The following is a 27,795-nucleotide window of genomic DNA, read 5'->3' on the forward strand; positions in this document are numbered from 1 at the left end:
TGCATTTCTCTAATGACATAAGATGTTGAGCATCTTTTCATATGCTTATTGGCCATTTTTTATATATTCTTTGGAGAAATGTTACTCAAATCCTTGGCCTATTTTTTTTCCTCAAGATTTTAAAACTTTTATTTGGCAGTGTGGTATATGGTTTATTGGGCTCTGGAGGCTTGACTTTAAGACAACTCAGTGCTCTTGGGTAGTCTTTTTCTCCCAATCTGAGCTTTAATTGTTCACCTTCAAAATCTTTATTTTCCTATATAGTCCAGACTGAGTTTTTTGATGGAGGAATCCAGAGTAGAACACTCTGCCTTTTATCTGCTGCTTGTTAACATCTCTACATCTTTACAAACCAGTGCTTTCTCCTTTCTTATTCTTCATCAGCCTTTTCTGACCCTCTTCACCCATTTCTAAATTGGATTTTTGACTTTTGATTGTTGAATCATAAGAGTTTTTCAAATAATCTAGATGCTGGTTTTATATCAGATACATGATTTGCAAACAGTGTCTCCCATTCCATGGATTGCCTTCATACTTTCTTGGCTTGGTGTCCTTTGAAGGGTAAAAGTATTAAATTTTGATGAAATCTAATTTATCTATTTTTGCTAATTGTTTTGTCCCTAAGAGACAATCACCTTATCTGAAGTTAGGAAGATTCACTCCTATCTTTTCTTCTAAGACTCCTAAGTCTTTATCTCTTACATTTAGGTCTATGATCCATTTTGAATTAGCATATCTATATGTGGGGGGGGGGCACCTGGATGGCTCAGTCAGTAGAACGTGCCACTCTTGTTCTCAAGGTCATGAGTTCACTCTTGATCTTGGGGTCCTGAGTTCAAGTCCCACATAGGGCATAGAGCTTACTTAAAAAAAAAAAAAAAATAAATACATACATACATAAGATTTTAAAAAAATTTTAAAGTTCTGTATGGTCTAAAGCAGAGTCATCTTCCTTTTTTTCTTCTAATTTTTAAATTTTTATTTTTATTTTTTGAGAGAGAGAGAGGTGGGAAGGGGCAGAGGCAGAAGGAGAGAAAGAATCTTAGGCAGGGTCCATGCCCAGCGAGCAGCCTGATGTGGGGTTTGATCTGGGGACCCTGAAATCATGACCAGAGCCCAAATCAAGAGTCAGACACTTATCTGACTGAGCCACCCAGGTGCCCGGAGCCATTTTTCCTTTTATTTATTTATTTGTTATTTAAAAAAATTTTTTTTAAAGATTTTATTTATTTATTTGACAGAATGAAAGGGAGAGTATGAGAGGAGAGAGGGTCAGGGGGAGAAGCAGACTCCCTGCTAAGTAGGGATCCCGATGCGGAACTTGATCCCAACTAGGTGTTGTAAATTTTGTGTGTTTAGACAAATTTATAATGAGACATACCCATCATTAGAGCATCATACAGAACAGTTTTAGTACCTTAAAACTTACTTTGGGCTTTACCTATCCATTCCTCTCTCTACTCTAGCCACTACTGATCTTTTCACTCTCTCCACAGTTTTGCCTTTTCCAGAATGTCATATAGTTGGAATCATAGAGTATGCAGTCTTTCAGAGTGGCTTCTTTCATTTAGTAATATACATTTAATATTTCTCCATATCTTTTCATACTTGACAGCTCATTTCTTTTTAGTGTTGAACAATAATGCACTCTGCAGATATAGGCATTCACCTACTAAAGGACATCTTGGTTGCTTACAAGTTTTGGCAACTATGAATAAGCTTCTACAAACACCTGTGTGCAGATTTTTATGTGGACATAAATTTTCAAGTCCTTTGGGTAAATATCAGGAAGTGTGATTACTGGATCATATGTTAAGAGTATGTTAGTTTTGTAAGAAACCACCGAACTGTCTTCTAGAGTGGCCATCCCATTTCGCATTCCCATTCTTGTTGTTCTACATTTTGCCAGCATTTAGTGTCAGTGTTTTGGATTTTTAAGCCCTGTTGTTTTACTCAGTCAACTTTTACATACCTACATATTTTCTTCTGTTTTCATTCTTCTTCATACCTTTATGCCTCTCTGAGCTTACACTGGGGGATCATTTTTCTTTTGCTTAAAGAGTACCCTTTAGGGGCACCTGGGTGGCTCGGTGGGTTAAGCCTCTGCCTTCAGCTCAGGTCATGACCTCAGGGTCCTGGGATCGAGCCCCACATCGGGCTCTCTGCTCAGCGGGGAGCCTGCTTCCCCTTCTCTCTCTCTGCCTGACTCTCTGCCTACTTGTGATCTCTCTGTCAAATAAATAAATAAAATCTTAAAAAAAAAAAGTACCCTTTAAGATGGGTTGACTGTCAAAAATCTCTCACATTTCTTTTTCTTTCTTTCTCTTTCCTTTTTTTGGTAATGTCTTTTCTTTCATTCTTTCGCCTTAAGAGTATGCATTACCCACAAGTGGGGAGTGTGTAAAGTGTTAGGGAACTAACCCAAGAACAGTCCTCAACCACTGAGGGATGGAGTTGATGGATAAATACTTCTAGCTCCCTCCCCTCTCACTGAGATAACTCTGAGGTATGTCCCCCCACAGTCTCTCAGATGGTCCCCATTGGATTGCATTCCAGTTATCCATAGTGTTAAAACATCCATCAGCCCATATTTCATCAAGCTTTTTCCCATTCCTGTCTCATTTCTCCATTCATTTGTTTTCAAAGGGAGAATTAGTCCAAATTTTTAGAAAAGAACCCTCTCCCCCAGTGTTGTTTTCTAGGCTTGTATTATACTTTTGATACTTCAGAAAGGTTCTCCTTAAACCCTGCTGATCTCCATTCTCTATCTGTATTCCTTCCTGCCCTGTCTATGTGATGGGCTTGCAAAACTCCATGCCTTTATTTCTTATTTTTCTCTGCGCAAAGTGTGACCCACCACAGTGTTGGGGATCTAGAAGAGGAAAATTCTCCCTAACAAGCCAGCCTAGGACAAGAAGAAAACATTGCAATTCCAAAATGGTCATCAAAGATCAAATGTGCAGTTTGAATGGGCTGCCTAGAGTGAGAAGGCTGGCCTTCAACCAGGACAGAAAGTCTCAGAACTTGGAAAGTAGGAGTGGATAAATCAAGCAAACAGGGTGCAATCACAATGAAAAAGAAGAAAAACAAATTTGGAAGAAAGAAGTAATAGATGGGTATGGTATGGAGTTTGTTCAGAGACAGATATAAATAAGTTTAAGCTAGATATTCTGTTTTCCATGAACATTTTTAAAAGTTCAGCTTAAATGACTTTTCTTAACTGTCTTGGCTTGAATCACTTCCTTTGTTAACTTCTATAGCACTCTTATTGCATTTGTCATATCACATTTTTCCTATGGCTTTGAATAATTTGCCCCTTTTAATTATTAACTAGATGGCAGCTGTGGTGTAGTGGAAAGAGCAACGTACTCAGAGTTAGATGACCTGGGTTTCAGTCTCATCTTCAACACTTACCTAAAGTGCTTGAGCCTCAGTGTTGTCATCTATATAATGGGGGTAATATTAATTACCCCATAGCGTGATTTGAGTATCAGAACACGTAAGTGTATCAAGTGGCACATACTGAGCACCGTTGACACATGAAAGTGTGCATTTGCTGAGCCTACCTAGTGTTATGAACTGCTCCAGGTGCTTGATAAATTTATCTTATTTAGACCTCACCATAACCCTCTGTAGATCTGTAACTATGGCATATTTTACAAAGGAGAAAAAAGACATTATGATAGGCCAAAAAATTTAATCAAGGTCACGTAGTTAAGTAGCAGAAGCAGGACAGAAATCCAGTTTTATCTGGCTCTAAAACTAGCAGTGTCCATTGGTCTACCCTGCTTCCCTGTGGCTTTGGAGGACTAAAAACCAGCCTTGAAATCACTTTTTAGTCTAAACTAATCTGGGCCAATTTTGGAGCTGGTGACCTACAAAACTGTTCCATTATCTGTCTCAAGGGGGTACCTACTCTATCCTCATTTATAAATAAATGTTCATATATTTCGCTCAAAAGAACTTCCTAAGCAAAAGTGTGTGCGCGCGTATGTGATGCAGTAACAGGAGAAAAGCGATATTTAACATTAAGAATGTTTCCCAGGACCCCCGATTTAACGAATATCCACACAAACTGGAGAAGCAGCTTAGTTTTCACTCTTTGCCTTGAAAGGGGTACTTGATTTTTTGAAGGAGCCATGGAAGCCTTGAGAAGAAAGCTGGGAACTGGTTCCCTAGAAAAAAGGAGTTCTTAGAAAAAGGATCCATTCAAGAATTTGCCGTTTTGATCCCACTGATGATGAGTTGAAGAACGCCTTTGTAGGAGAGATATATCATCTTTCATTTAAAAGTAGTTTAAAACCCCCATGAATCATTTAAATCAGGAAATTAGTGGAAATTTCCACATTTTGTCTTTGTACGGGTATGTGATGGTGTTGCTGGGGACTCTGGGGAGAGTAGGGTGATTAAAGAAGTTGCTGCAAAGTCAGCTCTCTCTGATCCTACGATAGGACCTTCTGGAAAGGTCCTTACATAACTACCTTACTTCTCCAATAAAAGGCTGTGTTTTCTTGCCCCTTCAGTGATTTTGCACTTCTACTTTAAATCTAACTGCGGGTGAAGGGCGAGAAACAACAACAAAAACCCCGTAAAGATCCGCAGAATAATTAGGGCTGCCCCAGGGAAATCAGAGCGAGAAGCGCAGGAGCCCCTCTTCCTTCCACCTCTCCGGGGACACACACTTAGCCTCCCTCCCAGACTTCTTCCCCGCCCCAGTGAGCTCCCCTCCGCCTCCTCCTTCCCTAACACGTGCTCTCCGGAACACTCACTCGGGAGCTATCCCACCTCCCGGGGGGCTGGGCTCGGGGCCGAACGGACCAATCCGCACGCGCCTTACAGCGCCGTGGCCCGACAACGTTGAGCCGCCCAATCGAAAGGGCCTTACCGCCCGTTTCCCGGAGCCCCGCCCCCCCGCAGCCGTGCCCCCGCCCGCCGGTCTCCTCCCTCCTTCTCCTCCTCCCGTTCGCCCCTCCCCCGCCGCTCGGGAGCGGAGCCTGCGAGACGGAGAAACTGGGGCAGAAGTGAAGATGGCGGCGGCGGTGCTGGCGGCGGCGGCGGCTTCTCGCCAGTGACGCGCGGTGCGGGCTAATCTCCCTCCCCACCTCCCTAGTCCGGACCCCGTCCGCCGCCGGGACCACACCGTCCCCGCAGCCCGCCCCTCTCCTCCCTCCCCAGTCGCCCCCTCTCCCGACGCCTGGCCGCCGCTGGCGGCGGCGCGCCCCGGGTCCCGGCCGCCGGCCTCGCACTCCTGCGCGCTGTCGCGGGGGGAGCGGGTGGCGTGTTGATCCGCCCCTGCCGGCCCCGCCGGACCGCCGGGCCGCGGACACACGCCCGGCAGGGAGGCGGCGGCGGCCCCTGCGCATTTGCTTCCCTCCATTTGGGGACTGGGAGGCGGCGGCGGCGGCAGTGGGTTTTGGGGAGGGGAAGGGTGTTCGGGGGGGGGGTGGGCGAGAGCGGGAGGGGGCAGTCCTCGGGAGGAGGACGAGAAGGAAGCACCATGACGTCCATCCATTTCGTGGTTCACCCGCTGCCGGGCACCGAGGACCAGCTCAATGACAGGTAATAGGGCCGGCGGGCGGGCGGGCGGGGGGAAGGGCGCCTCCCCGCCCTCCCCTCCCCCACGGGGCCGCGCCGGGGCGGGCGCCCGTGTTTACGCGCCGGCCGGCCGGGTGGGGGGGGTCCTCACTGCCCCCGGCTAGGCCCCTTCCGGGGCAAACTTCTGGTCCCGGGGGTCCGGGGCCGCGGGGGGAGCGCGTTGTAGACGGTGCCCGCGATGTAGACGGGGAAGCGCGCTGCAACCTCCTCCTTCCCCCTGCACCCCCCCCCCCTCCAGTCTCCCTCCGAGGAGCCGCGCTGAACTCGGTGGAGATGGGGGGGGGTTTCGGCTCCGGAGGGGGGGCGGGCTGTAATTACCGCCCGGCCCAGGCCCGAGGAATCCATATTAGTCAAAGTTGAATTGAGACAGACAATGCGGATGGGGGATGGTGGAGGTAAAAAGAGAGGGAAGAGGAGAAGCGGGGCGAGAGGCCCCGGGGTAGACCGGGCTCGCCCGGGCCCCCGGGAGCTCTGTCCGGTGGGGTGGTCTGGACCTGCCAAGCCTGGAGATCCCGGGGGATGGGGAGGCTGATTCCCGGCAGATCGCGTGGGGTGGGGGGGAGGAAGCGCCATGATTATTGTTATTATTATTAAATTTGAGCTCCTGCAGTGAGGTTTGTCTGCCCGGGGAGGGGATGAATTCAGGCGGGGGTGGGGAAGTGGATTGGATTCCCTTTGCTCTCCTTCTTCCGAAACGGGGCTGGTGTGCTCCCTCTCCCAGCCCCTATGGTGCGAGCTTTTTTTGTTTCCTTTTTTATTCTAATGATAGTGTTTTCCTGAGTTGTAATTTGACAGCTGAAAACCGTGCGTAGAGTCAAAGGAAAACTCTTAGGTTTGCAGTTCGCAATGCTGCTTTCTTAACAAGCTGTAAATTTCTGGGATGGGTTTACAGTGGGCGGAGGAGGAATTATGGTGTTGTGTTTTTTGTTTTTGTTTTTGTCGTCTTTAATAAGAAGGCTATTTTGGCTGTGGATTCCTCCCTTTGCCTCCTCCACCGTTCCCTGCCAGTTTAGGGTATTGAATTGCAGGGCCGCATGCTCTCAGGGAACTAAGATAAAGCAGGAAAAGTTCCTTCACTGTTGCAAAACAGGGACTCGGAGAAGGTTGAGGGAGGCCTCCATTAAAGTAAGTCTTAGAATTTAGGACTCTGATCTAATGATGGTCTGAATATTTACGGGGCCAGAAAGTGGGGCATTTTAAGCCTCCTTCTCCCCCAGTGATATAGCTGCTTTCTATATCTTTTGAGTATGAATGGCCATCTGGACCCAAGATTAGAAGTTAGATATGATTTTTACTAAGTGACGGTGTGACATAAGTTGCATGACGCCGTTTGTCATGCGCTTCCCGGAGGGAGGAAGAGGCCTAACTTGCTGCTAAGATATTGGCCTGAGTCTCCCGAGTATCTAAACGCCTCAGGTGGGGCGAAAGCTGGCGGCTCAGGTTGTGGCACTGGGTTCAGATTTGTCCAATCTTTGCTGTAGCTATAGTGTATTTAACATGTTAGTGTTTGAACATTTTGCAATACTTTCTGAAAGTACTGAAATAAGTTTTGTCATAGATTTTAACATTTTGTTATGTGATTTTTACTCTGATTTTTATTTCATTAGAGATGGAGATCCCTGAGACTTTGAAATAAGGTTATTTTTGTAAGTTTTAGAACCAGGCTCTTCTTGAGGATAGCTCTGCTGTCACTCATAGAACCGAGTTAGTAGTGCTTGTCCTGGAACGTGTCTTGTAACTTAGAAAACTGCACCAGGCAGGAGAGAGGTAGGCCACGTTTTCTGTATTAGTCCTATTTTATATATACCAAGAATTCTGACCAGCTTACTCAATTGACTCTGTCTGCCAAAACCCATTTTGCCAGTTGTCTTGGGCACTCTGATTCATTTTTGAACATTCATTTTACTTCAGCTAGTCTGGGGAATTTACAAGTAATGGATCCTTTTTTAAGCTACCTTTTTTGTCATTCCTGATGTAAAGAAGTAATCAGTTTTGGTTTTGATTCCTGTAGTGTGAGTAGACAATATGAGGACTATTTAAAGCATCTTTGAGTTTTTATGAAACAGAAGTGGATTTGATTCATATTATAAAATGTGCACATCAGGGTGGCAGACATGTGAGAAGATAGAAAGCACTGAGGGTAAGATTTTGGGGACATAGAGTTGAGCGGGTAGAATGGTCTGTGGAGATCTGTGAGGACAGCATTTGAGACACCCATGCACCCTGTTCTGATGTAACTGACTCCTGGTGGAGCTGTTCTGTGTCTGCTCTTCAGAGGGAAAGATCCTCTTTGCAGACCTCCTTGCAGAGTTACCAGATCAAGCTTTTGCTGCAAAAATCTGTTTACAAAACAGACTGGCTTTCTAGAGCCTTTTAACTAGAACAAGAAGCCCAGAACATTTTCATCTTCAGATCAAAAACTTTTTACCAAGATGTAGTAAGTTTTGGTAATCGGAAAGAGTGTGCCACTATAGCTTGACTTTTATATGAAATATGTGTCTACATCAGGAATGAAATGATAAATGATTTTTTGGGGGATAAAAAAGGGTTTAAATAAGTGGACTTGATTCTTGCATGAAAAGCAGTAAGATTGGCCGAGCAGTATGGTACTGCAAATAAATTGGTGAGTCAAAGAAAATGGAGGGGGCCCCAAAACATCGATATTTTCTTCTCCAAATAAGTTTTCATTTTGAAATAGCCATATCCTATAAAAAGTCAGATATTTTGTTCAGTGTAATGATGTGATGTCTCTGATACCTCAAATATACTCAGTAGAGCAAAAGTTTATGTGATTTTTTTTTTTTCTTTGTGTTTTCAGACTTGCTAATTCTGGTAATAGTCTTTCTGTATTGGATTAAAATTTTTAATCATTACATTGGGAGACCAAATAATAAATGCAGTTGGTGAATGTAGGTGGGGGTGGCTAGGGCAGAGGAGAGTAGTTCAGAGCCTAGGATGTTGGTTGTGGCTTCCCAGGATGATTACAAGGTCCCTAGTGCCCAGTGGCTGGCCCTATGCAAATATTCACTGTGGTGAATTGAAACCATCCTGCTCAGATACTTTAGTGACATTTTGATTTTCTTTCTAGTGAATTTCTTGAGTTAGTACTATGTTCCTGCTTGAATCATTCATGGTCTCAGAGAAACAGCAAAAGAACATCGAGAAAATGACTCTGAGGGAAGGGCTGGAAGTGCCTGCTAAGGTCTGGAAAGTGCCAAAGAAGTCACATAGACCAGTCTTTTCAGTAATGAGTTGAAAAAAACAGGCCCAGAGCTTTGTGGCATTCATCCAGGGGTACACAGTGAGCTACTGACAGATGAGGTCTACATCCCCCCCACCCCCACCCCTGCCCCCAGTCCAGGTCTCTTTCCACTGTTGCATGTGGCCAGTGTTCAGAGATATGGTCACATTTGAGGCAGCTCAGCCTTAGAGCAGCCACCTGTCTTAGGCTTAGAGCTTGGATTTCTCCTTCCCCTCACCTCCTCCTTCCACTTAGGCCTTTTGTCAGGGGGCTGACCCTCTTAACCGTTTCCTAGAACTGGCCTAGGGAGAGGCATTTTTAAAGTGATGTGGGTATGCCGTGACTTGTCCTTATCCTGAATTCTTTCTCACGATGCAGGTTGGTTACAATAGGAACCAGTTCTCATTGTTTGTCTATGTGGAATTTTCCTGTGAGCTTTGCTTTTTGGCATTGTTGTGTGTTGTGCAATCAAACAGTCTGGGTTGAGATTGTCATATCAAAAGGGTTTTTCTCTAAGGAGCTTCCCCTTCATGTACTGTGAGCTACCAGGTAAGATAATAGAGGAGTTAGAAATTTAGAATTCCTAAATCTGGGTTTGTCTCAGTCCTGCTGCTTATTAACTATGTGCTGGTTGGCCAGTCATTTAACCACTTCGAGACTTACTCCCTGTTTCTCCTCCTGTCCCCCGTGCCCCCCCAATCTCTAAGTCAGGCGTAGTACCCATCTCAAGGTTGGTAAGGAACAACTGAGATAGTGGGTAGGAAACACAAATATTGTAATGCGGGTAATGTGGAAAATATGAAGAGGTGGTTACTTTTAACTGCTTTTAAAATCAGAAGGCAGGAAATCAAAGAGATTGCTCTAGAAAATCCTTACCATTGAGTGCAGAATCCAGACTTCGCCTTAAATCAGTGGTTCTCAACTGGGTGCACTTGTACCCCCTCACCCCCACTCTGGGTATATTTGGCAGTGTTTGGAGATCCTTTTTTTGCTTGTCACAGCTGGAGCCCTGCTGCTGGCCTCTAGTGGGTAAAGGCCTGGGAAGCTGTGGAATGCCCTACAGTGCATGCTATAGCTCCCACACGGAAGGCTTATCCTGTCCAAAATTCTGCTTGTGCTGGGGTTGACCAACTGTCCTAGCTAATCTTGGGTATAAACAGATGTAAAAATAAATGGAAATGACTTTTATGAAGAAAAAGTCCAGCAGTATAAGTTGTTAGTCTCATACTGTGACTACTTAAAATTAAAAAGTCAGTTCCTTGGCAACTCGAGCCACATCGTGAGTGCCCAGTGTAGCCCCAGGTAGTGAGCAGCACACAGGACAGTGTTGTAACTGAAGGTTCTGTTGGACGACAGTGCTGTAGAAAGTGCTTTTTTGCATGGGCCACGGCATTCTGGAAGTGGTTCTGATTTTTATGAGGAACTTTTGGGTTTTAAAGACTCTGGGATATCCTTGCCCTCTCAGTAGGCCTCTGAAAACATGCCAGGGATTGCATGGAGCTGAACAAAGGTTGTGGTGGGTAGATGTTCTAATAGTGGAAAGCTGCCTGAAATTTCAGTATGCCACACCAAGCGCACACGTGTTGGTCTGTGTGAGATAGAGCATCACCTCAGCAGACCAGAGGGCAGTCGGGCGGGATTACTGAGGTGGTTTCCCAGGCACAGTGCTGCTGCAGGACTGGACTGGGAAGGTACAGGCAAGTTTAACTGAAATGATTCAGTGAAGCTGATTGAGGAAAGCAAGCTTAAAGACAGGGTATGAAATAGCCAAATGAAAAATGAACATCAGAACACACAGGGGCAGATCAAATCAAGAAATCGGGGACTACATTGTAGCTTTACGAGTAAATAGACACTTGTGAAAGAAATTACACAGTACACGGAAGTGCAACTAGGAGTAAGGGGCTGAATTTTAAGGCAGAGAAGGATTTTTCCCTAGCAATTAGGAAGTAGTCTGTAAAGGCAAGTGGCATCACCGAAGGCGGCGTCAGATTGCACTGCGGTAGGGGCGCAGGGCCGGCTCAGTTGGTGGAGCGGGCGGCAGTTGATCTCTGGGTTAGAAGTTTGAGCCTCACGTTGGGTGTAGAGAGTACTTAAAAAAATAAAATCTTTAGGAAATAAGTGCACTTCAGGAGCTCCTGTGGGGTGTATTGAAGGAAGCCGTTTTATGTTGGGGGAGAATCTACTTACGTCTTCTTTCCTCCATTTTTATCGTATCACTTCTAATTAAAACAAACTCGGCTTGTGGTCTCTTTTTCTGTCATTTTGCTACCTTGGCATTCTGAGCCAATGAACAGAGCCTCTCCTGGCTCACGGTGATGATGAATTGTTGATTTATTATTATAGTTGATTTTTAGGTTTTACTCTGAGAATTGTTTTTAAACTTTTGATTATGGAGAGTTTCAAGCGTACACAGATGTGGAGTCAGTAGGGTGCTGAACACACAGGTACAACAATCGTCGCTTAATCGCAGCAGTCATCCCATCGATGGCCAGTCTGGTTTCAACACTTTCCCTATCAGATAATTTAATCAATATATCTTCAGTATGCATCTCAATGATGAAGACTTAAAAAAAACCCAACCCACCTAAAATGGTTCCTTAATATCAAATTCAGTCTGTTTAGATTTTCCTGTTGTCAGATAAATGCTTATTTTTCATCAACAGTTTTACGTGATAGAACTAATTGGGTTGTGACATGTTACAGAATTTGACTTTTTAAAGAGTAAGACAAAATTTGTTTGGATTGTAGCCTTAGAAGGAGGAATAGCATCACACTGGGATCTGAAGGCTCCTTGCATCTTGATGCTGTCCCTTGTTAACCTCCCGTGAGAGCGTTGTGTTAGCAGTCCCTTGTAATGAGAGTAAGAAGGGATTTTTGAAACTGCAGGGTTTTCTGTAGGGCATGTTGAGGAATAGTAAGTCCTGTGAAAAGTTTGCACGATTCTTCTAATTTAGTGTACAGAAGTGAGACTATTAGTAAATTGAACTTGGCTATGAGACATTATTCTCTAATGAGATCATATTTCGTATTACTTTCTTGATAGAATCAGTGTTGTGGTCATAAATCTCTTGAAAATGAGAGATACGGTAAGTTCATTGGTAACTGTTTTGTGACATTCTCATTTTTGTCAGGATATTAAAGTTAAAATTTAATGTTATTCCATGTGTAAATAAGGCACAATTTTCTTGTCTTTGTAGCAGGAGTAATGTTATTTGGTTTCTGATGGTATCATGTACCTTAATAAAATGTTTTCAACTTCTTTATTTTGTAAATCAGCTTTATTGAAGTATATTTGACAGTATAACTTACCAAAAATGTACAGTTTGAATTTTGACAAATGTATACAGCTGTGTATCCACCCCAGTCAAGAACATAGAACATTTCCATCACCCCAAAAACTTCACTGGTGCCCCTTTGCACTCTCAGTCCCTCTCTTGTCCCCGTCCCTGAAAACCACTGTTTTGTCTCAATAATTTTACCTTTAGAATTTCGTAGAAATGGAATCATGTTTCTGGTGTCTTCTACTTAGCTTATGTAGCATGTAGTAGTTTTTTTCCTTTTGTGTTAGTGATGGTATTTCATTGTCTGGATATGCCACAATTTCAGATCTGTCTTTTTGATAATTTAAATTTGGGTTGCTTTCAGTTTCTGGATATTCCCTAGTTTTTACTTACTTGTTCTTAAAAATTGCTTGTTTTAAGAAACGTTCTTAAAAAAGATCTAGAAAATACAGAAGATCAATTTAAAAAGTTTAGTAGTGCTACCACTGTTAACATTTTGGTTGGTTTTCTAGTCTATTTTTCTGTCCCTGGATAGTTTTTGTTTGTTTTTATAATAGTTGTGATAATCCTGGGTATAATTTTATATCCTTGAAATTTTTCTTGACTCTAATATATTATTACAGTATTTTTCATACGAAAGGCTACTTTTAAGATATCTACATTTTCCTAACAGCAAATTTTTGTGTTAATCAAAAAAAATTGTATATATAAAGCAATGTTATTTTAGAATCCATTAGTATTGATGGTAGTCTAGATTGCGTAGACAGATAAGACTGCGTTCAGTGTAGGAAGCAGTGTGGACTGAATGACTGGATAGATTTTTATTTCCTTTTCTCATCAGTTCAGACTCCATTTTTTTGTGATTCAGAAGAAAAAGTGTTGTGAACCTACCATTTCAAGAAATTAGCTCTGCTCCAGCATGGATCTGCTATTTCAGAATTAGGTGACAAGGTGTTCCAGATATTTCTGTGAACTCCGATACTAGGTCTTCCTCATGGCTGATCTGAAGGTCCAGAGATGGCCTTTCTGTGAGTGGCTTCCTTACCCTCTTAGGGGGAAATTCATATGAGATTTTCTGTGACTGTCTGCTTGCTGTGATGTGAGAAGTGGAAGGTGGCAGATGTCTTAAGCTTTAAGAAAAGGCCAGATTTGAGATTAGGGAGTTAATGTGAAGAAGAGACAGGGACACCTGGGTGGTTCAGATGGTTAAGCATCTGCCTTTGGCTCAGGTCAAGATCCCAGAGTCTGGGGATTGAGCCCCATATCCTGCTTCTCCCTCTGCCTCTCCCTCCTGCTTGTTGCACGTGTGCATACTCTCTTTCTTCTCTCTCTCTCTCTGACAAATGAATAAAATTTTTGAAAAAAAAAAGAGCAATGTAGGGTTATTTTAACGTCTAAATGATGAAAGGGAAGGGGTATCAGGTTTTTGCAGTTCCACATCTATTTTCTTATATTGTAGGAATGACTTTGTTTCTTGTCCAGAAGTAATTTGAATTAGTTCGTTTATTGCTCTGTGTCATCATCTGCATATAGATGCTTTAAAAGAATCGCCAGTAAAATGATTTTTCTTAAATTGTGTGCATGTTTAGTTTAAACGTTCAATTCTTTCGGCATCCTTTTCTCTCTAGTGGTGTTTAGCCATGGTCTTCCTCTCCTCTCAGAAATCCCTGGTGGTTTTCCCCGAGTGTGTTTTCTTCTTGTCAGGTGTTCTGATGATTGTACACAGGTGGAGAATAATTGAGGGAGAGTGAGTACTTTGCTTCTGTGGCCAGTGTGCTCTTTCCTTTTCTGTGGCTGCTCTTCTGGGGGGGAGGTATATGAACTACTTTTTCTTAGCCTCTTGGAGTCCCAAGGAAGGGATAAACCCAAATTACTGTCACAGGTTCCTCCTCATTCACTCTGGTTTCTGTCACTTCAGAAGGGCTGCAGAACCAGGACCGGGTGTCTTCCATCGGGCAGCTTGGCAGCCCGTGGTCTGTAGGTCAGAGATGACTCGTGGGCTGATTTTGCCGGCAGCAGCTGCTCACCTTTCTGCCACTTGGGAGAGCTGGAAGCTTCTGAAGAAGGTGCACAACACCTGGATCCAGAGACAGGAGTCATAGGTGGTTAGCAGCCACCCCATGTCATTCCGGAATGTTTCTGTTTTCACAAAACTCTTGAGGGGAAGGGCAGTTGGTCTTTTCTCTTTTCTCCTGACCATGGCCTCTTGATTCCTCGGAAGACTTTTGGAAATGGAAAAAGCTTTTTCAGCTTTCATGGAGATTTGATCATTCTTTGGTGCATTCTAGGACATTCTTGAGGGGTGATAGCATTGGTTTTTGGGCGTGGTATGTTTAAACCATTTTTTTTTTCTTTGAAATGGAGTTTCTCTGACAACACTGAAGTTTTATAAGAGTAACAGAACCTCACCAAATTGTAGTAAAAACATTTTTTGTGGCTTTTCTGAGTAAGAGTTTCATTGATTTAAAGTAGTACTCATAGTGTCTAAATGGACCACCATCATCAGGAGCACAAAAGCTTAAGGGTTACTGTATAAAAGGCCCTTGTTCACATTTCTTTGTATTACAGTTAAAATAATTACCGACAGCAGATAGAGCTGTGCTTGTTAAGGCCTCACTACCCCTGGCCTTCCTCTCCCCATTAGACTAAGGGTTCTCTTGCTGTTGCTTGAGAATAGGGTATTTTCCTGCTCCTTGAAGCTAATTTTTGTTTTTTCTACAAATGAAACTTTAAAAGTCTGAGTAAAGTTGCATAAATATGAGGTCCTCCCTAGAACTCTAAGACACCGAGAAAGGGTAGCTTTTTAACAACGCACGTCAGTACTCACAGGGTTTGGGTCCAGATCGGGGAGTGAAGCTCATTCCGACCACTAGCAGACTTTGAAAGACTGGTGCAAGAGGTAGTCAAGTTTAGCCTGTGCAAATATTTGCCATGTGTTCCTAGCATAGAGTTGGAGAACTGTGTTAGATTAGTTTTCCTTATTCAGTAAATGTTTGTGTGCTTTTCACCCTCAAACATTATGCTAACCCAGGAGTGGGTTTCACTTGTTGCACCAAACTGATTCGCTTGTTACACCAACTTTTTTGGAACTTCGGGTTGAGAGGCAGTTGGAACGTTTTCTGCCTCATTCATTGGTCAAGTTTGGAGAATAGGGATGTGAAAGAGTATTGGGCCCAGGGAGCGGCATCAGGTGGGTATGCCAGGGATTTTTTTCCCCCAACTGTTTACTTTGAAATAATTACAGATTCAGGTAGTTGTAAAAATAGTGCAGAGGGCGAGTGTCCCCAGAACCTGGCTCTTCTTGATTGTACCAAGTATTTTTGACATCCTTGCAAAGTGCTAGAGATTTAAAGGAGCATGTTCCCCCATATGTATTTTTGAAAATTGGTTATTTCTCTGCTAAGATAGCATAGATTAGAAGACACAAATTTAGAGAAAACTTGGTATTCTTAGACAAGTTTGAATTGTTGAGATATATTCTAGATACTGTTTAAGTTTTTAGTCATTTGGTCTTTGATGTGTTGGTGAGTAGATTATAAATTTGAGGAAGTCAGTGGTCAGGGATTTTTTTCCCCCCTGACACTAATTGGCTATGTGACCATGAGTCAGTGATAAACTGTTACTTGTAAGTGAGTGAATTGGGCCAGATCGTGTAGGTTTTCTTTGCTCAGTTTCTGTGTTCTTAGGATATGCTAGGGAAACGGTTTTCGTATTGTAGAATAGTTCAGAGGGAGAAGGAACTGTGTCTACAGTTGTCTATGATTTCTTTCACTTTGAATGGAAAATGAACAAAGAAAGTGGGAGAACAAATTTATACTCTTTTACTCAGTAAAAGTAACTATTCAGTAACTATTTTGCCAACTAAAGTATATACATTGGGATACAAAGATGATGGCCTCTGCCCTCACAGGGCATTCATTTTACAGGCAAGGCAAACATGTAATAGGGAGTTAAGTATAAGCACTAAGTGCTACTAGATAGTATAAATGACAGGGAAGATGGACCTGATGATGACGCCTGGTGCTTACGAAGGGCTTTGAAGACAGGGTTGTAGGGTGTGGAGACTGGTTCATCCTCTTCCCTCTGTTCTCTTGGGCCTAATGACTTTTTTCTTGTAGGGGCATGGAAGGTACTGTCTGCAATCAGGGCTTCAGAACCAGGAGGTGATTTGGATAATCAGAGTTTTAACAGTAGTCTAGAACTCTTGTGCTGTGTGAGAGCAGTTTACATATGGACAGTGGTTTTTGTTTTGTTTTGTTTGTTCCTTTGCTTTTTGTTTGCAAAAGATACTGCCCAGGGATGAGACAAGAATATAGGACTCCGCAAGGTGTGAAAACAGGTTGCTTCGTCCTAATGCTTAGACTGCCTTATTGTTGGAGTTGGCAAGGAGGGGAGAAGGGGATACTTGAGCTTATATGGAGAGTCTGTGCTCCTTTCTGCTCACTCATGCTGCACAGGCTGGCATGAGTGACGGTGACTGACCTGCATACTACCAGGAGAGAGACCCTAAAGTGTGAGACTGTGTGTCCTCTGATTCCTTCACTGTTACTATTTTCATTTAAAATCCTAATTTGAGGGGCGCCTGGGTGGCTCAGTCGGTTACGCATCCTACTCTGGACCTGGGGATTGTGAGATCGAGCTCTGCTCTGCATCTAGCTCTGCACTGGGCGTGGAGCCTCCTTGAGATTCTCTCTTTTCCGCTGATCCTCCCTCCCCCTTAAATAACATAAAATACTTAATTTTATATAGTACTCTGCCAGAAATATTTCAAGATTATTTATGTTTATAGACATTTATGGGGTAGAGCTGTTACAATGGATATAGAATTTCATATCAGATTTAAGACCCCAAGGTGAGATGACATAATCAGAAATATTGGGGGGGGGGCAGCGACTGGCAGGCTCAGTCCATAGAACATCCAACTCTTGAGCACCCAGCTTTTGATCTCGGAGTCAAGAGTTCGAGCCCCAGGTTGGGTGTAGAGAGAGATTACTTAAATACATTTCTGAATTTAGGTGTATCTGCTTAATCCTTTAAGTTTTGTATTAAGTTTTTATCTGTCTTTGGGTTTGTTTTATGATACTGGTGTTCATTATCAAGTATTAAAATTCCTACAGAATTTGAGTGTGTTACTGTGGATCTGTTAACATTTTATGTACCATGGCTGGGTCCTGATTTTGAAGAGCCGTGTGAACGGAAAAGCCACTGGACTCCTTATCAGGAGGCTTGGTTCTTTTGCTAACTAGTGTAGTCTTGGCCAAGTCATTTCCCTGCAGTGAGTCTGGGTTTACTCATTTATAAGATGGGCAGATGTGTTTGATGTGTGAAAGTTCATTTCAGCTTGGAATCTGTGTGACTGTAGGGCTGTACATATTGTTTTATGAGCTGTAGTTGATGTATGTTTCTCAGCTTTGCCCCTAAGATTTAATATTTATTTCCTGCGTTAGACCTGCTCTTCTTCCTTTTAGTACTCATTCTAATAGGTGTGTAAAAGCAGTGGACATTCTAAATTCTTCACCACCTTGTTGGGTTAAGTGGAGGGGAGCTCTTAAAAGCCATCCCAACTCTTCTGTATCTTTTTAAAGTTTTTTTTTTTTTTTAAAGATTTTATTTATTTGACAGAGAGAAATTACAAGTAAGCAGAGAGGCAGGCAGAGAGAGGAGGAAGCAGGCTCCCTGCTGAGCAGAGAGCCCCATGCGGGGCTCGATCCCAGGACCCTGAGATCGTGACCTGAGCCGAAGGCAGCGGCTCAACCCACTGAGCCACCCAGGCGCCCCTTCTGTATCTTTTTAAAATATTTTAAACTTTGAGAGATGATGTATTTAACTTGACATGAATGAATTCAGTGCAGTTATATTATCTCTTAATTATATTTTCTTTATAAACTTAATGGTGAAGTTTCCGTGTAGCAAAAGCTCATTTGAAGTAAGGTGTGATAAAGCAAAAGCACATTGACAGTGTGACACCTCCTGGGACTGGGAATGTTTGTTCCCTTTGATTTCCAATGAGTTGAGACCACTGTTCTTTTTGAAAGGCTATTTAGTAGGTCCCAGTAGTGTCAGGTGCTGTTCAACAGGACTTTGTTCAGTTTTCTAGGATATCTGTTATTATTCCGGATTTTAGTTTGTACTAGCTGACGTTAGTTTTTAACTTGAGTAGCCTGCATGTCTACTTGACATTGACTGCTGAGTCATTTTTGAGATGTTCAAAGTTTTACACCAAGGAGGATTTTAGGGCTTTCATATTTTACAGCTGAGGAAATTGAAGGCAAGAGGGCCCAAGAGATTAGTAAAGTGGCAAAGACTAGACTCTACACTAACTCAGTTTTTAAAAAAAGTTTATTTATTTGAGAGAGAGAGAGAGAGAGAGAGAGAGAGCGCGAGCGCGTGCACACAAGCAGGAGGGAGCTGTGGAGAGATAAGCAGACTCCTGGCTGAGCAGGGAGCCTGTCATGGGGTTTGATCCCAGGACCCTGGTGTATCATGACCTGAGACGAAGGCAGACACTTAACTGACTGAGCCAACTAGGCACTCCTGCACTAACTTGGCTTTTTTTTCTTTTCCTTTTCTTTTTGGAATGGGCATGGGAAGTTACTTGTTTTTTTGTTACATATTTATTATTATATATAAATACAATTAAATAATGATACACACACTTTGTGTACACACCTGCCATTAAAACAGCAAATTTGGAGGGGGCTTCTGCTACACATCAGTTCTAGTCTTGGGTGTGTGGTGGTGGAGCTTAGTTGGGGAAGACAGGCCAGTAAGGGGGTGGTGAAAGAAGTTGGGGATTCTTCACCAGAGGCCCATAGCCTGGTCTTGTGAGGAAGGAAAGCTTCCCAGAACGGTCAAAAGGAGGATTGGGATTCTGAGTAGAAGGTAGGCTGAGAGGACCATGCCAGAGGTGGGGTACAGGGAAGGACGTTGAAGACGGGAAGAGATTTTTATAGGCAGAAGGAACTGCATGTGTGAAGACGCGAAGGTGGGAGGGGGGCAGTACAGATGAGGAACTATTTAAGAAGCCCAGAATGCTTAGAGCAGTGAGCACATAGGGTTTCAGATCAGTTGAATAGTCTTGTAGAAAGGAATGTTAATTGTCTTCAAAAATGGGCTTGGTATTATCATGAAAAATAAAGTTGATGTGCTAGGTTATGTATTTTGGCTATAACTGATTAATTTACTAGGTTAGACTTAGCAACTGCACCAGTGCAGTAAAGGGTGTGAATTCCCTCCCAGTTTAGGACAGTTGCTTGATTTCATGGCTACAAATGGCATCCTTTACTTCCATCCAGCCTAGTTGTTGGAATTTGCTATTGTTAATGAAGATGAACCAGCATGGATGGATGGTTCAGTTCAGATGCTTCACTGCTGTTGGGAAGACACTACAGATTCTACAGAGGAGCCACTAATGTCACTGAGATGAATAATAATGTATTTGTCTAAGAGAGAAAATAGTCTACGATCTTAACCATGTTAAGGACAAAAGTTTCATAAGAAGTGCTTGAGGAAAATGCACTTGTCTCTGGGTTATGGGTAAATTACTTTTGATGTCTCAATGTGTTTTTGCATTTTATATGCTTCTGTTTGAGTATGGATGTGTTTTTTTAAATAATAGATACAATAAATCCGTAACAAAGTATTTTAGTTTAGCTAGCCCTTCACATGTACTGTTCACATATATACTAACTACTATACCTCAGGTACTGGGAATGCAGAGACCACACACAATAAGCCTGTCTTCAAAGAGGGCACCTCTCAGCATTCCCATGAAACATGAAAAGCATTGAATAAAGAACATTTAATATCATTAAAATTTTTTTCCCTAGAAACCTTTTTTATGAAATATAATTCTTTGTGTAAGACTGAGGGGTGGTTCTATAAATACATTTATTATTTCAAAAATTTTATTTTGAGCTTTGATGTTGAACAAAGTCCTAAATTAGGATTAGATATTTGGGCATAATTTTTGATTTGAGCTTATGGAAATTGGTTCACAGCCTGCCCCCAAAGGAATGGTGTGTAATGAAAGCCTGTTGGATTTCGGGCAAGAACTAATTTCCATTTTACATTCATAGTTCACCCAGAGAGAAGACAGATTGTAACAAACATTGGGGTAAAATTTAAGGGCTATTTTTTCTAGTACACTGACAGAATTTTTGTCATAACTAAAATATAAATGAACACTACAAATAAGCATTTAAAAAAAAATGCGACCTGAAGTTTGTTTGATTGACTGATTCATTCATTGTCAATCAACAAATATTTATTGAGGGCTTGTTTTGGGCCACTCTTGGGCTGCAGCAGTGAACAAAGGAGGCAAAAATTCCTGCCTTTGTGGAACTTACATTGTAGTGACATGCTTTTTGTGTGCTAGTAATTAGGAAACACTTCTTTTAAATGTGAGGTGTTTAATTTCCATGTTACATCTGTTTGAAATGTATTCTTATTAAAAATTGTATTCAGTTAGAAATGATGGGAAAGCCCAGTGAATTTAACTGTTCTTTGTAATATCCCTAAGTGGTTTATTAAACATTTTCATCACTGTGCAGGAACATTCTTTAAACTTGCTTTTTCTTTACTTTGAGACTGCGAGTGCCATCTGGGAATGCGGAGAGTGGCCTGTTTGAGGACAGGCTTATTGTGCCTGGTCTTTGCATTTGTAGTACCTGAGGTATTGTAGTTAGTACACACTTTTATTAAATTAATTTGAACTTCAAAAAATAGTATTTTAATAAAAATTGATTCTTGCAACTGTACTTTGATCTTTAGAATAAGGAATGAATTAAGTGTATGGATTTTTTTTTTTTATATATTACTCTGATAATATTGAAAGATACCACAGTGTAACTTCATTGCTCCCTCCCATATTTCATGTAGGAGGTCTTCCTTAAATGGTGATCCTTGAGACTGTGTGTATGTGTGTGTGTATTTTTGGTTAGGTTAATCCCTACCCCAACATTTTGTTATAAGCATTTTCAAACACACAGAAAAAATTGAAAGAATAAACAATAAATTACCTGGTTATACATCTAGATTCAGTAATTGTTACATTTCGCCAAATTTGCATTGTGTGTGTGTGTGTGTGTGTGTGTGTGTGTATGTATAAAAGATACATATAAAAACTTAGGACTATTTGGAAGTTGCACATGATGCTTTATCTTTTAAATACATGTCCTTGCATTTCCTAAAAATCTGCAGTTTCCTCTGTACAACCATCTTAGCATTATCACACCTTCGAAAAGAATTCCTTGGGCACCTTGGTGGCTCAGTTGGTTAAGTGTCTGCCTTTGGCTCAGGTCATGGTCCCAGGGTCCTGGCATCAAGTCCCACATCAGGCTCCCTGCTCAGCGGGGAGTCTGCTTCTCCCTTTCCTCCTGCTTCTCCCCTCCACCGATGCTCTTGCTCGCTCACTCTCAAATGAATAAATAAAATCTAAAAAAAGGAAAAGAAAATCCCTAATACTGTCTAATAGCTGGTGTATATTCAATTTTCCCAACTTGTCTTTAAAATAGCTGTATATAATAGTTGGGTTTTTCAAATCAGAATTCAGTCAAGGTTCATACATTGCATTTGGCTTCATATGAATTTTGTCATGGAGTTATTTTTACAAAAAATAACAAGGGTCGACCTCAGTGATTGAAATGTGGAAATCCTTCTGTTTGAAAGTGCAGTTGTCATTGTTTTTAATTTCACGAATTTTTAATTGGTCAGTTTATACAATTTGTCAGTGGTGTATGGATATTTTGGTGAATTTTCTAGTATTGCTTTTCCTGGACTTCATGAAATCTTGCATCTTTTGCAAGATTTGCAATTTCACTTTGCAATTATTTTGCACTGAATTACATTGTATTGTCAGATAACATCCCATGATCAGTAACAGCTTGACTCCAAAAGATGTGGAAATGATAGCCAGGTTGTGCAGGGATGTCTGATACCATTTTAATAAGAGATAAGTGGTTGGTGAAGGTTTTGGCCTTGTCGGTTTTTGTTTCCTTATGCAGGGTCCTGATTGGGGGGGGATGAGGGAATGAGAACAATCTATCAGTGTATATTTCCTGGTGTGATTGACAGGAGAGTGGGCTTGTTAGTGTTCTCTTAGTTACTAGGGAATATAGAAGTGAGAGGTTTTGTTTACGTTACATAAAAATGGTTTTTATTTTGAGAAAAGATTTACTCTCCAGATAATTCAGTGGTTAAAACAGATTTGTTAAATAAGCTTGAAGTACATGCTTAAGGGAGTTCACATGAGTAGGTAATACAAAGTTTTGTTTTGTTTTTAAACTTAGCACAGTTAAAGGAAACTGGTAAGAAAGATATAAAAGATGAAGTATAAATGAGGCTTTATTCATATACCAGTGGAACTAGTACCAAAAAAAGTGGTGAGGTTTTTTTTTTTTTTTGATCTTCATTCTGGTTTTTTATTACTGTGTAAGAAACCACTCCAAATTGAATGGTATAGAGCTACAGTCATTTATTATTTCTAGAGTTTGACAGCGCTCGGCTAGGGGGTTCTTACTCGAGGTTTCTTATGCAGTTGCAGTCAAATGGTAGCTGGAAGACTCAGCTGGGACCTGGAACTGGGGCGGTTCCTTGGGCATCTCCACCTTGGGTGGTCTCTTTGTGTGGTCTCTGCAGCGTGGAGGCTTCGAGCTTGCTAGACTTCTTAGGTTGGCAGCTCAAAGTTTCAAAAGCATGTGTCCCTGTCCCAAGAGAGAGAGTACCAAGCTGGACTGCCTTTTTATGCCATGGCTTTAGAAGTCCTGCAGAGTCACTGCTGCCTCCTGCCCTTCTCAAGAAGCAAGTCATAAGGCCTGTATTAAAGGGGAAGATAATGAGAGTCCACCTTTTGGTGGAGGAGTGTCAAAAGGATTTATAGATTTTTTTTTTTTTTCCAACCACCTTGTCCATTAAAGATGATAAACAAGGCACCCGGGTGGCTCAGTCAGTTAAACATTTGCCTTAGGCTCAGGTTTTGATCTGGGGTTCCTGGGATCAAGTCCTGCATCGGGTTCCCTGCTCAGCTTGGAGTCCACTTCTGCCTCTCCCTTTGCTCCTCTGCCACCCTCCCGCTTGTACTTGCACTCTCTCTCTCAAATAAATAAAATCATTTTAAAAGGGTGGTAAATTAATACTTACCAGAAGGAGATTTGGATGCAATCAAACTTTTAGAAAAGATTGATACCATGTATTTGAAAGTAGAAACAGTGCAGACTTGAAATTTATAGCACTGGACATAAAACATTTTTTGGTAGTAGTAACTACTAATGAACATTATTTCCAGACAGAAGTACTGAACTTGACAGTTAAACAGTTTAACATCACAGAGTGCCTTCCCCCTGCCCCCTGCAGCATCTAGATCAGATCTCAAGGGAGTCAGTATAATGTGTTCTTTTGACTGTTATCACTCATATAGTCAGGTGTTTGATTGGGTGCATTATTTAGGAAATAATGAAACATTTGTTATGTTCTGAGACTTAAAAGATTGCTACGATGGCAAGCGGTTATTAATTCTTTACTATAACTGTGCTTGGATGCAAGATGTATTTCTTCTGGACCAGAATTTTCTTTGGACAAGAGCGTTTCTGCTTCATCATCTATTTGGTAAGTCAGCTTTTAGGATGGGATATTTCCTGTTTGCAGAGACCCATGTGCCCTCAAGTGACTAGGTTTTGGTGCTGAGTCTATTTAGTGTAATACTCATTTGCATGCCTACTGTGTGCCAGGCATTGTAATGGCTTCAGCCGTGCAGTAGCATTCAAAAGAAGCCTTATAGCCAGTTCCAAAAGGAGAGTTGGAAGCATTTTTGGGGCAGGGTCATTATGATTGAAATAAAGGTGTTGCTGAACAGTATGATTAATAGGAAGATGACGTCTATTCGCAAGTAAAGTTTGTTAGAAGTAGGCCTTCGTATTACTTCATAGCTTTGCCTGAGGTGGTGTTTTGATATTATTTGTGGTCAGTCTTAAAGGGATGTTTGTCATGAGTCTTTTTTTTTGGGGGGGGGGAGTGTTTTTGCAGTTTTTGTTAAGAGTATGTGATGAAATTGCAACATCTTTTGTGTCAGTGTGAAAAAGAAGGACTCTATTTATCCTGTACATTCAGTACCTTCTGTCATTTTGTCTCTCTCTAATGACAAGAGGCCTTATTGTTGTCATTAAAAAATGAGGACGTGGGACCGGACAGTTGATAAGAGCCTTCCCAGGTCTAACACTCAGAGCTGGGAAAGCGTGTGGGTAGCAGTTCTAGTTGGGAAAGGTAGTAGGTGGGGTCGGCAAAGTGTCAGCTTAAGTTGATTCATATTTTAGACTTTCTAGAAGCTGAGACAAAAAAAAAGCAATGGCTGAAAAAAGTGTTGCTTGTTATAACAGAGAAACTTTTTCTTAATCATGCACTGAGAAATTCCTAGAGAATCTTTTTTACATTTAGAGACATTAAAAAGTCCAGTGGACTTCTTAAAAGTCCAATCGACACATAAGGTTTCTTTATGTGATTATATTAATTAAGCACTGCGGAAAAACTGAAGTTACTATAAGTTGTTTTGTTGAGGCCCTTCTTTAGGGATTGAAGACAGTAACTTTCCTGGTTAAAATTCAGATGTTTAGAGGCATCATGAGGTTTGCTTATTTACTGCTTTATTTTATTTTCAAAGATTTTATTTATTTATTTGACAGAGATCACAAGCAAGCAGAGAGGCAGGCAGAGAGAGAGGGGGGTGGGGAAGCAGGCTCCCTGCTGAGCAGAGAGCCCGACTTGGGGCTCCATCCCAGGACCCTGGGATCATGACCTGAGCTGAAGGCAGGGTTTTCACTCACTGAGCCACCCAGGCGCCCCTATTTTATTTTAAGATTTTAATTTATTTGAGAGAGTGAGTGAGCCAGGGAGGAGGGGCAGAGGGAGAGAAGCAGATGCCCCGATGCACCCCAGGGCTCATGACCCGAACCGAAGGCAAGCCATCCAGGTGTCCTTGAGGTTTGCTCATTTTAAACATTTTTTGTGTTGTTATTTCTTACTATGTGCAAAGCACTATGGTTTCGGAACGTCTTGTTTCTCACCTGGCAGCATTGTAAAGGAAGCTGAGTTGCAGGGGTTTGCCCCCCCCACCCCCAAGCCCCCCGGGCACAGCAGGGGAGTGCTAGGTGGGTCTGCAGGCCCAGGCCCTTAGTTACTAAGTTGCGTCAACAGGCTCTGCGGCTGAGGCTTATGGGTAGTTTTATGTGAACTGAAGTTTTAAACATTCATAGATAAAAAACAAAATGTCATACTAAAGGCCTGGGCTGTAGCCTTTAAAAGCAGTACAGTTATCAATTATCTTGTGCCTACAGGAATATCATTTTTTTTTTTTGCTTTAGAATTTTATCTGTTTGCGGAGGACAGGACAGGGTCACCATTCATTGTATGTCTTTTCTTCCTCTTGCCTGGGGTTTGTTGGAGAGGGGGCTGCCAAGTGAAGGGACGTATGGTCTCCATGTTCACTGACCGTTGAAACTAGCATGGTGTTTCATTTCTGAAGCTGGGGGCCACTGCCTACTCTTCAAGCTCTTGCTGCACTAGCATGGAAGACAGCGGCCTGGGCCCTCTATGCTCGTCATTGCCCAATGACACCGAATTGTTCCTATCCATTTAGGTGGTGTTTGGGTGAGACAGCTTGTGAACAGTTGGGTCTCTGGTTTTGTATAATAATTCAGTATTTCTAATTTATGCAGTACCTACAGTGTACTAAATACACAGATGTGCAGAAAGGTAAGTCATAGGTCCTATCCTTGAGGAGTTTACTTCTAAAGTTGGGAAAATAAAATAGATCGGGGAAAAGTAGAATAGCAGTATCAGAGAGAACAGTTTAAAGCAGTAAATAACTAATTGCAAAATCGAATAGAATTGATGAGATGTTCTGGAGGCGGTCAAAAGAGGAAGTGCATACTGGGCTGTAGTATCTTAATTATACTTTCTTTTTTTAAAGATTTTATTTATTTGTCAGAGAGAGAACGGGTGTAGGGGCAGAGGGAGAAGCAGACTCCTTGCAGGACTCTGGGATCATGACCTGAGACACCCAGGCGACTTTAATTACACTTTTTGTAGATATTTCATGTGTAACTTGGGTAGAGGTAATTCCAAATATAATTTGGAGAAGTTGAGATAACCAGGATTTTAATAGATGCCATAGCATCACATTTTTATAGTACATATGAACTGAGAAGTCCAGTTTGCTCCATGAGGTTGTTTTATCTTGTTGGTATTCTTAATATGTCAGTTAGGAGATCTACTTTGGATGTCTCTCAGTTCTTATTTTTTTTTTTTTTTTTAAGATTTTATTTGTTTATTTGACAGACAGAGACCACAAGTAGGCAGAGAGGCAGGTGGAGGGATGGGAAGCAGGCTCCCCGCTTAGCAGAGAGCCCCCATGCAGGGCTCTATCTGGGGACTGAGATCATGCCCTGAGCTGAAGGCAGAGGCTTAACCCACAGAGCCACCCAGGTGCCCTCTCAGTCCTTATTTTTTAAAAGGGTATGACGGTAGATACTTGGAGTTGCTCTTTCCTGTCTTCATCCATAGTGGTATATGCTCATCAGTTACACAGTTCTCCCCAAATTCCTTTTTTAACCAGTTCTTATTTAGCAGGTTTTTTTTTTTTTCTCTTTTATTCTGTCAAAAGTGGTAATGACCATAATAGCAGGAGCAGCTAACATTTTGTACCTGGCTGTGTACTGAGCATATTGTGTGCTACAATGCCCTGTTGGTTCAAATGTGTAAGTAAAATTTGCCAGGCTGGGAATAAATTTGTGGTCTAAATTATTTCTTGGATGTGTTGAGGAACTCACAAACCCTTTGTGGATATTTCAGATCAAAATGCTTGATTAAAGGTCAGGCTTTTAAGTGCTCTGTTTGTTGTGGTTAGAGTTTTTCTGGCTTGTCTGCTTTATAGACTCTGGTCAAGCCAATAACTCACTAGTAAGAGAGTTTAAAAATAAAGAAGTAGGGGTCAGGGTGTTCTAGACTTGCTAATTTCAGGGAACATTCATAAGGAACTCCTCTAATTTTTTAAAGAGACCTCAGTCACTAGGGTTTGTTTTGTCTGTTTGGCTCTGTTCCTTACTCTTGTCCTAATTCAGGCGCTTGGGTTTGCTGATACTCAGTTATCTTGAACATGTGTAAGGCTGTCGAAAGTTGTACATACACATTTAAACACAAACAGTACCTTTACTTCTCTATCACTTTTATAGATGAGACCACAATCACTGCTGTGAGGTTGGTTGGACAAGTGAATCTTAATTTCTGTGTCCAAAAAGGGAGGAGGATGGAGGGTTTTTAAAATTTGTTTCTTACTTAGATAACTGTCCAAGATATCTCACTTAGATAACTTTGTGATCCAAAGTTTTGGTGACATTTTAAGGAATTTTGGATCTAGTTTTGATAGATTGTTTTAAAGAGGTTTTGTTTGTTTTAAATCCCGTGCATGTTCTTTCAGTGTGCCATTTTGTTACTTTATTTAGATGAAAACAAACTTAAGTTTTGTCTGTACACTGTTCTTGGCTAAGTATATGATTTCTGGTGGGGAATAATTTTTCCTTGAAGACATTGCATCATCACATAGCGTACAGTATTTCTTTTGAGGAGTTCAGTGCCATTTTGGCTCCTGATCCTTTCTTCTTGACCTATACCCCCAAAGCTTTTAGG

General features: G+C 41.8%; 1 protein-coding gene across 15 annotated transcripts in view; it reads left to right on the forward strand.

Moving 5' to 3' along the window:
• Nucleotides 1-4,979: 4,979 nt before the first annotated feature.
• Nucleotides 4,980-27,795, forward strand: part of UBR5 (ubiquitin protein ligase E3 component n-recognin 5) — a 138,327-nt gene continuing 115,511 nt past the window's right edge. For 9 of the 15 annotated variants that reach the window (XM_082721271.1, XM_082721274.1, XM_082721273.1 and 6 more), the window contains exon 1: nt 5,466-5,559. In XM_082721271.1, coding sequence (XP_082577397.1) covers nt 5,498-5,559 — 62 coding nt within the window. In that variant the 5' untranslated portion in view covers nt 5,466-5,497. Of the gene's footprint in view, nt 5,560-27,795 lie in introns of all 15 variants that reach the window. The other 6 variants (XM_082721264.1, XM_082721276.1, XM_082721269.1 and 3 more) reach the window with 5 other exon arrangements.

This window comes from Mustela nivalis, assembly GCF_964662115.1.
Source record: "Mustela nivalis genome assembly, chromosome: 2".
NCBI classification, from domain to species: Eukaryota; Metazoa; Chordata; class Mammalia; order Carnivora; family Mustelidae; genus Mustela; species Mustela nivalis.